General features: G+C 45.1%; 1 protein-coding gene and 1 long non-coding RNA gene across 2 annotated transcripts in view; one reads left to right on the top strand and one right to left on the bottom strand.

Annotated features, from left to right (window-relative positions):
- Window positions 1–15,681, bottom strand: part of LOC126534741 (protein spaetzle-like) — a 44,440-nt gene that overhangs the window by 17,417 nt on the left and 11,342 nt on the right. The window contains exon 2 of the mRNA XM_050181986.2: window positions 4,820–5,088. Within this exon, the coding sequence (XP_050037943.2) occupies window positions 4,820–5,088 (269 nt within the window). The remainder of the gene's footprint in view (window positions 1–4,819; window positions 5,089–15,681) is intronic.
- Window positions 9,933–11,678, top strand: LOC126534016 (uncharacterized). Its single transcript, XR_011895495.1, has 3 exons — window positions 9,933–10,315; window positions 10,846–10,990; window positions 11,139–11,678. It is a non-coding gene; the product is annotated as an uncharacterized lncRNA (long non-coding RNA).

The following is a 15,681-nucleotide window of genomic DNA, read 5'->3' as shown; positions in this document are numbered from 1 at the left end:
TGTGGTAAAGCTAGGGAAACGACGGAGCATGTTTTATTAGAATGTCAGAATATCTGCCCAGCGGTCGATTTAGGTACCATTGGCCTCCTTGAAGCCCTTCGGTTCAGCGACAGCAGGAGGAAAGTGAACATGTCCGCAATAGAGATTAGTAATAGGTGATTGGAAGATTGGTGGAAGTAGGGAAACGAGGAAAAACAGCGACGTACAAAAACAAAGTTCGCAATAGGGGGTCAGTACATTTGGTTATGGGGATTCATCGTGGGCTTTTTTCTCCTTTTCTTTATTATTTTAAACCTAGGTGGCACATTAGGCAGTATAATAGCAAGAGCTTCATGGTGCAACCCACCTCCCAGTTCCAAAGGGGACGCTCATAACATCCATCCATCCATCGCGTGCCAATCCTACCAGAAAGCTCGGCTTCGTGCACAGCGTTCGGCGACAGCGTTTCCCGGTAAAGATTAACCCCCGTATTCAGAAATGCATCTGGAGTTAAAAGCCCACGCTTGACTTGATTTAAATGACGCCTGTCGCGAACGCACCAAAGGAAAAGCAGTGAGCGCCTTGGGCGCGTTCACAGCAGGCGTCATAAATAAATGTTTGATGTTTGATGCCGCAAGGGCCAGGTATGGCCAAGGAGTGCCATGCCCGTTGTAATGAGTTCGCAGTGTAGCTATGAGTTCAATAGAGTCGATGTGACGTGGCTGTAAAAGGGCCTTAAATATGGTCGCTCTAATGTGCGTAAAATCTGTGTAATATTTTTATGGCGATGTCTCATGACGTGTACTATGAGCCTTAAGATGCACTGCTAATGAATGATACGATATACAAAATATGCCAGATGCTAAAATTGGCTAGAGCATTACTGCCTCCTTAGAGCCCTTGAAACACAAGGGCGTGGATGCATGTTTTACAAAACAATTATCACTGCGGCATCCTCCGGAAAGAGAATGCGCCACGAATTTAATGGATTTATAACATGCAGGATAACATCATTAAAAAAACTGAGGACTGCTTTGGTGTTAAAGAGCGGTTCTTCACCAAGAAACGGCCGGGTGAAGAGGGATATAACAGCGGCATGCAAGAGAAAAATGTTTCTTTCTCTCAGCTTCGGCCTCCTGACACTCCAAGAGGACGTGAAGGATGGTCAGCCTTTCACCACATCTACCACAGGTTGGAAGCTTATTTTCAGGAAGTAGAAAATTATGAGTTCAAAATGTGTGTCCTATTCTCAGACGACAGAACAGGACATCTGTTCGCCGTGATTTTGTTGTGGAGGACCAAAAAACCTGTGACTTTATCACGTGCAGGTTATCATTATTTTCTGCATCCCACATGCGTTGCCAGTGGTCTCCCCCTTTTCTTTCGTAAGAAAGGCTTCAGATCTTTGACAATGACAGCAGCGGTAGGGTTAACAGCATGCGATGGAATTGGCGTGGCCATCTCGCCCGCCAGAACGTCGTCCTCGATGCTCCTATGGCCAGGTACCCAGCCTATAATGATATACTGATTAGATAGATGCGCTTTCCACAGGAATATAGTTCATTAAGTACTGGATTTTCGTGCTTACAGGGTGACATGAAGGCCTTCACGATGCTTCACGAGTCTCTCTCTCTCTCTCTCTCTCTCTCTCTCTCTCTCTATATATATATATATATATATATATATATATATATATATATATATATAACCGCTTTTTCGAGTTTTTTATTTCCTTACGTACTTCACAGCCGACTATAGTGCGTAGGCCTCGGCAGTAAAGATACTTGTTTCCGATTGCAGTACATCGGATTTCGAGAAGGTTGGTCCAACGGCTGCATAGGACACCTCGGCATTTGACTTCGAAGCGTCTGTGTAGAATTCCGTGCAGGAGTGCTTGCACTGGAGTTCTAGGAAATGCATTCGGATTTCGACTTCGGCAGTGCGTGCTTTGTAACTTTTAGAAAGGATATGTCACATTCTACCACCTGCTACTCCTAAGGAGGTAACAGCTTGGTTGGATGCATTAGGCGGTGCTCGAGGAGTGGGACATGCATTTCTTCACTAAGCTCCCTCACACGCAGCGAGAAAGGCTGTCTTACAGAGGGACGATTACGGAAAATTATAGCAGACGTCATAGCGTTGATGGTATTAAAACCTGGATGTTCATGATTAGAGTGTATTTTTAGAAAATATGTGAGGCTGATGTAAGTTCTCTCGAGGTGGAGTGACTATTCATTTGATTCTGCGTATAAGCTTTCAATAGGGCTTGTCCTGAAAACGCCAGTGGCTACGCGAACACCTAGATGATGGACAGGATCTAGCATCTTTAGCGCGCTCGGAGTGGTAGAGTTATATACGACGGCATCATAGTCCAATCGTGATCGAAATTAGGCTCTTATAAAGATTAATCAAACACTTCATGTTGCTACCCCATGTTGTGTTGAATAGAATTTTCAGTAAGTTCATTGTCTATAGACATTTAGACGAGGCGTCATGTATATCAAGTCAAGCATGGGCTTCAAGCTAAGACGCATTACTGAATACGGGGGTAAGCTTATATAAACTGCAGCTGCCGGGAAGCGTGAGAAGCAGTCAGGGATCTTTGAATGATATCGCGATCCGCCCTCAAAGGCGAGGCTTAAGCGTCCTCCCAATTTTTATTGCATTCCGTGTAGGAACGGCAAACTAGGAACGACGTTGTGCGTGGTTGGTGGTGGGTACTAGGACTTGCTATACGAAGGCGCCGAGGGAAAGGGCATGAGTCCTTGCACATCCGAGTTGCGGGGGTGGGAAAGAGGGAAAGAAATGCTGTGCCTCACTCGTTTGGGCTGTTCGCTTACGTTGGGCTATTCACTTACATTGACACTCATCTTCGATGGTTCTTGCATAACTTTTGTAGTAATCACTTACGCGCACTTTTCTCAGGTTGCAGTCGCGTGAATGGGCTTTTTTGTGCGACCGACAACCTTTAGCCGTTCGGTTCGCGCGGCTCACTCTTGAAAACAACGTACACACCTTTAAAGTACGCTGTTCGTTTTATTCGACTCACGTTGCTCCACGATAACTTGAAAACGGCATACATTCTTCTATAGCATAATTCTGAACGCTTGAAGATTGCCAAGAAGCATTACACCGCGTGGTAATCTCAATAGCAGGGTTGTATAAAATTCATTGTATTAAAGCTTCCTCAAACACTGGTAATTTTCCTTGATAAAAATAAAGTTTCAGTCGTTCCGTTCGTAGCTATGCCGGTCGCGAGGAATTCCAGCGATCGCTGGAATTTTATGTTAATTATTGCGCATGTGGACATATTATGCAGTACTGCTGCATTGTCTGGTCTTTTGGGTCGCGTCAAACTAAGTAGGTAGCTTTAGCCCAAAATAACTATCCAGCACGTAATCTGGAGAATAAATTTGATTTGGTTTGATTTGAAATAGCCTCGTATGTTGTTTCATGCCAACAGCACAACGAAAGCAGAGTACCCTTCCAAAAATGTATAAGCGCCCAATCTGCATTGCATGTTGTGATTGAACTTCTCACATCTGGTTTTCTCATCACCTTACACACCTCTTCCTCTTAAAGTACATATTTTCGTGTTAATTATCTATGAATGAGCGTCTACACTGGAAGTAGCTTGATTAAAAAGAATATATAGAGGTTCGCTTGAAAACCGCACCCGTGCTTACGTACTGGAAATGTGCACAACAAAAGAATCTTCCGCAATGAAGTAGCACATCCGCAAATGCATTGCAAGTTCGATGATATCAGAGCAGCCAAAATAAATATTAAAAGCACAAAGCAAGCACATTTACTCAAGACCGTATACAAGATAAACTTACGTCTCGCGCGAATGAACCCCTGTGAACGAGTTCTTTACAGCGCGTATTATGTTCTTTATATGGGTTATTTCTATGACTAAAAATGAGAAGCACGCATTCACCAACAAAAGTATCGAGCAGAAACCATCCAGGATGATCGTCAACGTAAGCGAACAGCCTGAACGAACGAACGAGCGAGCGAAAAAATGCGAACGATCGAGTGACTGTCCCGTCTTCTTCCTCCTCTCTGCCTGCCATGCAACTCTGTAGCGCGAAAGCTAACGTGCGACAGTCCCCCCTCGTCATGCCCGTCCCCGCGGCATGGTTACGTGAGAGCACGCGCCCTTTCCCTCGATGCCTTCTGCGATGTGTCGAGGGGCACGCAGACTTGAAGGCAACCTGAACTTCAACTGCGCATGCGATCGGCTCTCAAGCTGCGTTTTCAGCGCTAACACAACCTCAAGGTCCAGTGCGCTAATCAACGAGTTTTACACGAATTAACTGAAGCCATGCAGATATGCTTACAGCATTACGCAGCATTTGACGCAAGACGACATCCATGAACCGACGGAGAGACGTGACGAGCATCACAGCCATCGCCGCACATTTCATGCACCGTTGCGGCGCTTGCCACACAGTACGTTCATACCCATCCATATCAAAGAATCACGTATGATATCCATTTGAAGAAACAAAAAATAAATATTCCCCTTCCGTAGAAAACGGGCAATGCGGGAGATAGAAATGCAAGACGATGAGCAATTCGAGAACAAAGTGAAAGCAGGAGCCAACGTTTCGACAAGTGAACTTGTCTTCTTCAAGGCGACGTATACTTCCGTAGAACGGAACACGAGGTCCAGACGCGAAAATTTTGCCCACCGTTGCATCGGCGGTCTGGAAGGTATATGGCCGTCGCCGTTCAATGTTGCCGGCATACCGCATAGTCACGCAGCACAAGTATTATAGGTGTTCTGTGGCGGTACTCTGAAGTGTGAGGGGCGCGTCTCGCGTGGTATACTCACACCGGGTAGGAGTCGTCCTCGACGCAGTACGCGATGTCTCCCGACCTGGGGGCGGCGCAGGCCGGCATGCCGCGTGCGTCCAGCGGCGGCCTCTGCTCTACGGGCGTCGGGTGGACGACGGGCCGGCCAGTGGTCACCGGCGGGCGGCCGGCTCGCGTGATTCCTAGCGCGCTGGGCATCGTCTGGAAGCCGTGCAGTACCGTCGACGACGGTTGGTTCGCCGCGCAGCAGCACAAGCAGCAGCACGCCAGTGCTGTCAGCCACCGGACCTGCGCAGACAGTGGACAGGGCCGGTCGGGCATGGTGCCGTGCACAGCTCATCGTCTTCACCCGGAGCTGTGCGACCAGCGCGGCGGCGGTCCCTTCTATGACGCGAATGCCATCAGTTGTGCGTGTGAGCGTGTTAGTATGAGGCGGCGTTCTTCTTAAACAGACATGCCTTTTTTTGGCCTGATTTTTGCCTCATGGTACAAGGTGTAGGTCCACAGAACAAAGTTGGAGACGGCCGCAAATTTGTACGGAGCACACAGTACAAGTTCACCAGACAAAGAAACCGCACAAACATCCGACGTTTCTTCATCGGTAAAAGCAACAGAACACAGGAACGCTTGCGCCAAACACGAGGAACATAATCGAAGGGCTTGTTGGGAGCTCGGTTTAGCGGAGACAAGGAACACACGTTTTGACAGCTTGTGATCCAGAGTCGACAGGCTTTATTCAAAAGTAAAAGCAGGTTTGCCGAGTGCCTGTGCTGGCGCCCCAATCGAGCAGCTACCTCACTTTTAAGAAAGAGCAAAGGGCAATGAACCCCACTGCGAGGCAAGGCAGGGGCAACGTATAGTTACGGATGGTCGCTGCAAGGGCTCCCCCCTCCCCCCCCCCCCCCCCCCCAGGATGCCGGCGGCTTAGGCGTGAATGGAGGAAGGAATGAAAAGTTAATGTTCAAGATAGGCTGGTTTCACGAGCTCGCGCGACATTTTCTCTACTTTACAGCGAACTTCAATGTTAAAGGTATTCTCTGAACACGAAACCACACGAAAGGGGCCTTCATAGGAAGGAGTCAATGGTGGCTTGATAGAGTGGCGTCACAGAAACACGTGTGTGCTTCTGTCCATTTACGTGGGAGTGTAGGTCGAAGCTGGTGGAGCCAGTGTTGTAGCCTATCTAAGTGCTGCGCGGCCGCTGGCGGAGTGCCTTCGTGGGTGCCGACAAACTAGCCTGGAACGCGGATTGCTTACCCATAAAGCATCCCGGCTGCGCTGACTCCGAGGTCATCCTTGCTTGCTTTTATGTAGCTTTCTGACTCAGTTTCATAAACTGCAGGGTTCGTGTGTCTAGCGCTTTGCGCGAAAACTGTGGTTCTACTTTTTGTTACGCCACAATCATGCCCGACAGTACTTGCATCAGTCCAATGCGGGCTGCAGTGTGCAGTCATTAATGATAGTTCTCTTGATACTTCATGACATCATTGCTGACAAGCATGTGTACACCTTTTCAAAGGTTTAGCTGAAACATTGTAACATTGGGTATTGCCTGCAGGTCTCGGTAGTATAACCACACGTCTTTCTTTCAGATACTAAGCCAGTAACCACACAGAGCAGCCAGCATTCAGGAAGTCACGCATCATATGCGCCAATGCTTCGAAATCATGAGGGTACATGAGATGCAAGTTACATAATTCTACTAAAAATATTCGTAAACTAGCTTATCTAACATTTGTTCGACCTCAGCTTAAATACGCCGCATCCGCCTGGTCTCCCCATCAGAAATACAGGTACTTGATCGAGACTCGCCTCTATTCAGGATAGGACTGCGCGTTTTATTTCACGATGTTATGACTATGACCAAAGCGTAACACAAAAATAAACTCGACCTCTCACTACAGCCCTTGCATGATCGCCTTGATATAGCCCTGCTACCATTATTTCATAAATAGGTTCATAATACGGCGCCATCAGTTCTCCCTTTTGAAATTCCTCATTACAGGTCACAACGCTTCTACAATCGGTTCAATTTCATGCGCATCTACGGAAAGACTAATTCACTTAACCATTCCGCTCTTCCAAGAGCAAGTCGCCTTTTTAACGACCTTCCTAACGCCGTCGCTTATGAGAGTGACCAAGAAAATTTCCGGCATCTTTTAGCAACGCATTTTTCAAACTCTACCTAACCTATACATGTTACTTTTTCTTGCATTTCCCGTTATTAATGTGCTACTATCCGTTAAATACTGTTTTGTTATAGCCAAATATGTCCCGCTCGCTCTGTCATTTTATTGATTATATCTTACTGTGTGAAGTTTATTGTTCAGTGACCTCTCGCGTTCAAAAGCATTCGGTTGGTCCATTGTACAATTGTAACACCACATTACTGTGTGTTAGCGCATTTCTTACACTCTACTTTTTGTATATGTACTCACATATGTATTCACATATGCATTCCAATTATATTATGTTATAATCTTTGACTGTACACTGCCTCCTAACACAAAGCCTCTAGGGACCTGTAAGGCATCTTTAAATAAATAAATAAATAAATAAATAAATAATGGTGCCAGTTGTTACGGACGATTCACCACACCCCAGCGACGGCAGCCCAGCGCTAGAAACCGAGGCAGCGCATCAACTTTCAAAAATTCCTGTATTACACATTCATTTTGACTCTGGGGAAAATGAACAAATCCAGGCTAACGATGTACCGAAGTATTGTACAGCCAGTCTTGCAAGTAGTGCTGCCACACACGATGAAATAGATTAAATGAAATGAATGAATGCCAGCCCTACAATGTGCCTAGCCTTAGAAAAGCTCAACTTGATGCCTGTTTTACTAAAGCAGAACAAGATAACTTGGCACTAGAGTCGCATTCAAAAGCAGCACAGAATAACACTGACGCCTAGAGAATTGGCTACCATGAGCTCGAAGAAACAAGTCTCTAATGTCTTTCTAATATGTGTCTCTCTAATATGAAGATGGAAAAAGATATGCTGTATACACAAGCCTACGTTGCATGGATGTGTTTAACCACCTTTACCTAATCTTGCATCAAAACTGACACCGTAAGAAGAATGAAGACAAAAAAGCACAACACCAAAGAGCAGTTGTTTGCAGTTTTGGTACGCCTGCGGACAGGCATACTGACGAGAGAGAGTTGTAGAAATTTCTCTTTGCCAATGTCGAGATTTAGTCGCCTTTTCTCGACATGGATTCTCATTTTACAAAGGCTTCTCACAGATATCACTGGCTTTGCGTCCCTCTCTTATATACAGTGCAACATTTCACACCCCTTCAGACGGTATCCAAACACATGCATAATACTAGATACAACAGAAATTCGCATCCAGATGCCATCAGGGGTATGTCCAGAGACAAACGTTTTCTAACTACAAGCATTCAGACACGATGAAGTGCCTATTGGGAGCAACGTCGGACTGTTTTGTGAGTTTTGTGTCTTCTTCTCAATAGTGGAGGAACCAGTGACAGAGAAATTGCACAACAGTAAGGTGTACTTGAATTGTTGGAGCCGGGCGATGGTGTGATGGTGGATAAGGGCTTCAAAGTTGAAGACCTTCTTCCACGAGTTGTTTGACTTCATATGCCTTTTCGCATTACTGGCGAAGCTCAAATGAGTGCAAAAGATGTTGAGGAAACTAGGCATGTTGCCATTGCTGGAGTTCACGTAGAGAGAGTTATTAGGAGAATAAAAGAGTTCCACATATTTGACAAACCATTTGCTATAAACATGCTGGACCTGGCAGACGCAGTTTTTACAACGTGCGCCTACTTGTCAAACTTTAGAGGGCCACTGTTAAATAAGGAAAAAGAGAATATAGAAGACAAACAAGTTTCATGAGACCCTCAACATACAATTGTAAAAGCGTGTATATACTAATGCGCATTGCAAGGTGCCAGGGAGAAAGTGCTTCCACTTTATCGGTCATTGAACCAGAATATTTTTCACTAAACTGTGTGACATGCAATCGAACGAAGGTGTTTGGATAAATCATCAATACATTTACAAAAACATTTTATTCGTCTTAATTGCTTTCAAGCCTATCAGTTCTTGCCTTGGCACGTCGTTCTTGCCAAAACATGAAAACTTTTGGACGTTTGAATGGGCACATTTAATTCTGCAAATGCGCACAAACAAAAGACATGCACTTTACACTGGCATTCATACATATAATTGCACCTACGTTACTGCCTGCCAAACTGAATTACGCTTTTAAAGAAAGATAAAGAGCTTCCAATTTCAACATTTAATGTTGACGGCAGTTGTAGTCAGGTATGAACTTTGCTGCGTGAAATTAAGCAGTCTCAACTGTTCACAGCACAGATTTTCTTCTCCACTATTGGGCGGTTGAAATACTAAAACATCTACAAGTATTAGCATTCACCCAAAAATAAACCATGCGGAGTCGGAAAATGCGAGGCCGGTTAAACAAACACTTGTTTCTCGCTCCTATTAACAACAACGCTTACTACAGTTTCCTTAATGATAACTTCATTCGGTCATCCGACGTCTCAGCAATGTAAAAACCTTGAGCATAAACGACATGTTTTTTGCCGCAATTGAACACACACAAAAGGAAGACACATAAAGACAACACGGGCGGCACTTTATGTGGCACTTTTGTGTGTGTTCAATTGCGGCAAAAAACATGTCTTTTAGCAAGCACCAACTAGGCCAACAGGCAGTGTTGAGCATACTTTTTAAAAGGCACATATCCGGCCCCAGTGGAATGCAGGAAACCCAACCGCCTTGTGCGGCGTGTTATACCCCTGCCACACGGGCACAGAAAATGACATTAACTTCCTAATGCCTTAATATTTAATGTCATTTGCGTGGTGCCACACGAGCAAATCAAATGTCATTCGCCTTAATGCCATTTGTTATTTAATGCGTTCGCCAGAACTCATTCGACTGAAAAATGCGTACTCTCCACGCCATAGCTTCGCAAGTCACGGCGTCGAGAGTACGCATTTCTTAGTGTAAGTAACGTATTTGAAACGTTCAAACCTGTAAGAAAACATTTATACATAGCTTTCAAGTACAATCAGCACTTTTACGAGAAGAAACCTTTTGATTTATTGTAAGCAATCTTTGAGAACACAAGGATCGTTGCAGTTAGCGAAGCTGCATAAAGGGTTGGCAACCTGTGAAGCAAACGAAAGTCACGTGAGGATGGGTTGTTTTTGTTGTGGCACGGTGGCCTTTCGTCGTTCGCACGCCGTTCACGTGCAGTCATCTGTGCACTCTGTGTTCACGGACTCCACGTGATAAAATAAAATGGAACGTCCCGTTTCCCGCGCCGCTTGGACTGACGAGGAGACAGATGTACTAATAAGGCTGTGGGAGGAGAACCTGGGCGGTCTTCGCGGCCAAAAGAGAAATGGAAAAATATATCAAGCAATTACAACCGCGTTGGCGAGCTGCGGAATTGTGAAGACGCGAGCGCAAGTCCATTCTAAAATGGAAAACCTGCGGAACAAATACAGGTATGTGTCTTGTTCTTCCACGCTTATGTAGCAATGAGAGTTGCGTAGTGCACGAGGCACAGGTGTGTGTGCGTCTATGCGAGGAGGATGTAGCCTGTTCCGGGGATGTTCGCTGAAATGTGGTGCATTCAGGGAAACACAGTAAATATTTCGGAAAGCCCGTACACGCCTACACGTCGGATATGAAATACTACCAAATATGTTCTTAGAGCAACAACGAATTCGGACTTGTGTTCGGAGTGTTCTGAAGCAGCGAAATGAAAACAGTGCTCGTCTATTATGTGGGCAACAGTAGTGCAGTTATGTTCCCGTCAGCGCAATGGGTTTCGGTAACGCGCATGTAATGCAAGCGACCTAGTCACGAAACTTTTGTAGTGTGCCGTCCGCTGTTTTCAATAAATAGTTCGAAAGCGTCAGCGCCCATATAATGCCCTATGACAGCTAAAATTTTGCAATGTCAGTGTGCACATGCATGTTTTATGGCTTCTGTCATTTTTTATGAATGTCTTTTTCATTTTTTTACATACTAGATGGCACACGAAGAACCGAACGACAGGTTCCGGAGCCGTTCCATGGAAGTTTTACTGGAAAATTCACAAGTTCTTAGGAACATTGCCTGCTAATGATGCCAGTCTTGCAGTGGAAAGCAGCTGTGGAGAGCTCACAGTCTCCGAAGTAAGCATGCACGGATCTTTCAACACCCTAGGTTGAATTGTATCGAACTGTTCAAAGTGTCAGCTGGGTTCTTACGACCATAAAGTATACATTCAGTATCTGTGATTGGATCTCTTCATGTCAGCAATGCTTTTGCAACCTTTTACAGATTGTTCGAAGCATGGAAACGGGGGAGCCATGTGAGGAGCCATGCGAGTTATGGACATACAACACTCCATCAGACAGCCTGGAACCGCCAGGGAATGACGAAAACAGCCCACCATCATGCATTCTCTATGAGGCAGTGCCAACAGCGATGGATGATAGGGTTGCCCAGCATTCCACAGACCAGACATGCTCCAACCAGCCCACCCCCAGCCGCTGTACCCCTCCCAGATCTGCTGCAGGCCAAAAAAAAAGATGCAGGGACGGCGTGCTGGGGGAAGTTGTCCAGGAACAAAAGAAGTTTCGGACAAGCTGGTACGACTTGAAAATGCAGGAGCTTGAACTCTATAAAAAGCAGCTCAAGTTGCAAGAAGAAGCAGCAAAGCGGGACACACAACTTATTGATGTGTTGAAGGATTTTTTTTCCCGTTAAAATATTCTCTGTGTGTGTGCTTTGTTTTTTATTTCAATACCTCCACGGCCCGAAGGTGTTGCAGAAAATGTTCATTATTAGAAGGTCAATAAAGTTCATAGTTAAAGCCACTGAATTTTGTTTATTTCACTTGTCAGTCATGGCCTCTCACAATGAAGCAGTACATTCAATAGTCGCATGACCCAGAATGAAAGAGAATGCAAATGTTACATGCACTGAAATTGACATGTTCAAAAATAAAACATCAGTACAGGAGTTCACACCTTCCTATAAGAATATGTGGTTTCATAATTGCCTACAACAAGCTCTTGTGCATACAAGTTCTGCAATTGCGAGGTATGCACAGTGGTGGCTGAAATCTAATTACAGCCAAAAAGGAATGGAAGTTTGCCCGACAGCCTTGCCAAAGTATTCTGCACAAAACGGGAAATGCTTTACTTGCTTTTACAACAAAGGAGGCCACAACAAGATACTGTATCCATGTACAACGTAGCGGAAGCAATGGTATGACCTGACCACTTCGTTAAAATAGAACCAGTCGAGTACAGACTTTTAAATCTGTTAAAAGACATGTTTTTTGCAGCAATTGAACACGCATAAAAGCAAGACGGATAAAGACAACACGGGTGGCACTTCCAACAGTGGTCAAACAATCTAGTTTCTGATTTATAGAGCACAATAGATGCATCGCTAATGCAATTTGTACCTTTCTTTTTTATATAGTACGCTTCCATCAGCTCACATGCTGTTTGAACTCTACTTCTGCCAGGAATCATAATCTCAGGAAACAGTGGTTTGCACATGCAGGCCTTACAGTGCGCAGGCAAATGTACAAACCACTGTTTTCTGAGATTAGGATTCTTGGCAGAAGTAGATTTCAAACAGCATGTGAGCTGATGGCAAATGTGCCACGCCATCTTTCATTAGATTTAGTTTGTGTGCCGTGGCTCGTTCATTTGTGCAGCGTCCAGTCTGTCCTATATAGGACTAGCCGCACTCAAGGGGAATTTCATACACTACGCCTGTAGCGCATCTCTCGTAGGACGTGCTATGCTTCTTGCCACAGCCTTGCTTCTTGCCACAGCCTTGCAAACAGGTCTCCTCGTGTGTGATTTTCGAACAGAGCCGACCCAGTTTGACGGGGGCAGAAAAGGCAATGGGTACACCATACCTGCCTGCCACCTTCTTGAGGTTATAACCTCAACATAACATCACTAAGGAATCTAAGGAACATAACATAACTAAGGAACATAAGGAATCACTGCAGGTCTTGCGGCTCTGGCTCTTTCTTTCTCCCTTGTGGCGCTGGTACCTTTAACCTTCCGTAAAAGGCTTTTGGTGACTGAGGTCACCAACGAGTCAGGGAACCGTGCCTCTTTCAGTCGCTTAATCTGATTATTGAACGAGGCCTGCATCGTGTGTGTACACGATTTTTCGACACGTTAAAGAACCCCAGGTGGTCAAATTTTCCGGAGTCCTCCACTACGGCGTGCCTCATAATCAGAAAGTGGTTTTGGCACGTAAAACCCCGAATATTATTATTATATTATACGATTTTTAGAGGGCAGACTCCAGGCAGAGCATAGCAATTCCACGCTTGACAATTTTGGAATGGCATGAATTATACAGCAGCAACCCTTTCTTGGCACGTGGGAAATATTGCCAACAAGCTTGTCCGTCATGAAAGGTTAATCTTAAATCTAAATATTGCAGGGTGTTACACTGTGGCACTTCATGTGTAAACGAAAGCCTTTTACCACTGTCCATAAAAATGTTTAAAATATCATCGCAGCGCTTCAATGAGCCTTGTCTGTTAAAAAGGATTAAAAAGTCGTCCATGTATCTAAAAACTTTTAAGATGTTTAAAGTGCTGTCCCGTCTCAAAGCCTCTTCGAGCAGGCGGTCAACACTAGATAAGAATATGTTGCACCGCAGCGGCGCAACACACGAACCAATGCGTGTGTGTTCAATTGCAGCAAAAAACGTCTTAGCAAGCACCAACTAGGTCAACAAACAGTTCTGTTTCAAATCTGTGTTTGTACATCTAAGGAAATTTAAGAAAAAGCAATAAAGATGTGCTATAAATGGCTGCCTATGTAGATACAAGTCAAGTGTCCTAAAAGCCGGTCTAGCCTAGATGGGCGGGCTGCTGGCTTTTTGAAAAAAAGTGCTTTGCCAGTGCCACCCTTACAGCTTGGCCATTACTGGCACATGATTCCGAGCTGTGAGAAGGCTGTTCATGGGTGGCATCCCACATAGCTACTTCTTGCTCCCACTGCTGTTCTACTCTTTCTTTAAAATTCTCACATACATTGTGTAAAACACAACACGCCCTTATAACCAATCTGGCAGTATCGAGACTGCACTCCATGCGCTTCATTACAAAGCGAAATCTGGCTTTCATTCGGCCAAAAGCATTTTCTACAATTCTTCTTGATTTTGACAAGTTGTAATTAAATGCATATTCAGGTGTGTTGGGCAATGCATTTGCGTATGGCTTCTGAAGGTTACACGTCAGGGAAAACGCTTGATCACATAAAATAATAGGAGGTACATGAACACCTTCGATGGCAGCTGTCGGATGTTGAAACGAATCACTTTCAACTAGCTTCCGAAGCGCCGACCTGCCATAAACAAATGCATCATGGCAACGCCCAGGAGAGCCGACATTGGTATAGCAAAATCGGTAACGGTGGTCGACCACTGCCAGCAGGATCATACTGTACCTGCAGGAAGAACAAAATGAATGTTCAAACAGCGATCAAATGCAAAAAAATTCCAAGCATTCGAAAATATGTTCGCACTTCAAAGAAACCAAACTCTACATAGTCAAGAAACTATGCAATAGTAAACAACCGCTGAGAGAAGTTATTGCTTTAAAAGTATGAGGGCATAGTCTAAAAAATCTCAACTCACCACCCCTTGTAGTTGTGGTAATCTGAAGCATGTTCTTTCGGTGGTGACACCGGGAAATGACACCCGTCAAGCGCACCAATGCCTTGTGGGAACTCAGTCATAGCAAAAAACTCCCTCATGTGGTCTTCAATATCTGCGGGTGCAGGCATCTTGATCCAGGCTTCCTCGAGGTTTCGCAGAACAGCTGCGCAAAACTCCTTATATATTTTGTTCACTGTAGAACGGCCAAGAGAAAACAACTCTGAAATCGTTCTGTCTTCCGCAGTTGAACACAAGCGGTAGAGCGCGACGGCGACTCTCTTTTCCACAGAAATGGCCTCGGTCATTACAGTATCTACACGTTGCAGGTCACTGCGACAAGACTCCACGATGTACCTGAACGTGGCTGGAGAAACGCGAAAACACTTCTTGAAGTGCGCTTCTCCCAAATTAGGCAAGGTGTCCTCAAACCACCGCTGGCTGCGAGGAAAGCGCCATCGAGCTCTGGCTGTTCCGCTCAAAATGGTAGCGACGGCAACCACGTTGAAGGTGTTCGAAAACATCTGAAGCTCTACGTCGCGGATCTGACGTCTTAGAGCTTCTCTTTGCTCTTGGAGCCTGCGATGTTCTGCGCGATCTTTCGCGCGGAGACATATCAACGCAGCTGTCAGAAGTTGTGCTCGACGAACTTCCTCAGGTCGGCGTTGCAACGGTGTCACTGCGGCAGGCGCCATTTTGTCTCTGGGCTTCGGATTTGACATACATTGGCCACAGTTGCTATGGCCGATTCTAAAAGACAGCAAGAAACTCAAACTAACTGTGCCATAGTATGCTTAGTTTTATATTTCACTGTTTATTACGGCAGTTTAACCTTGTAAATGCATATCTATTTTTTAAATTTATATCCTAATATTGCGCACTTCAGAAGACGCTGTCATCGACATCATTGGGTCAAATGTCATTAAATTTGGTCGTGTGGCAGCTCTGCCGAAAAAAATGTCATTCGGGAACTTAAGGCCTTAACTCCTGAATGCCATTTTATGTGCCCGTGTGGCACGGGTATTAGAAGCTCAGGAATGATGGCAGCTTTGTGAAAGTATATCGGGGCTTGCAGCATTTTATGCCACACATCTCTGCCAAAATAAATTCTTTCCGCAAAGGTACTAAGCAACAGCTAAGTTCTGTTCGTCCAGAAAACAAAATCGCACCATGTCTTCTG

Source organism: Dermacentor andersoni, chromosome 7 (genome assembly GCF_023375885.2).
Source record: "Dermacentor andersoni chromosome 7, qqDerAnde1_hic_scaffold, whole genome shotgun sequence".
Lineage (NCBI taxonomy): Eukaryota > Metazoa > Arthropoda > Arachnida > Ixodida > Ixodidae > Dermacentor > Dermacentor andersoni.
This window is presented reverse-complemented; position numbering and strand designations above follow the sequence as displayed.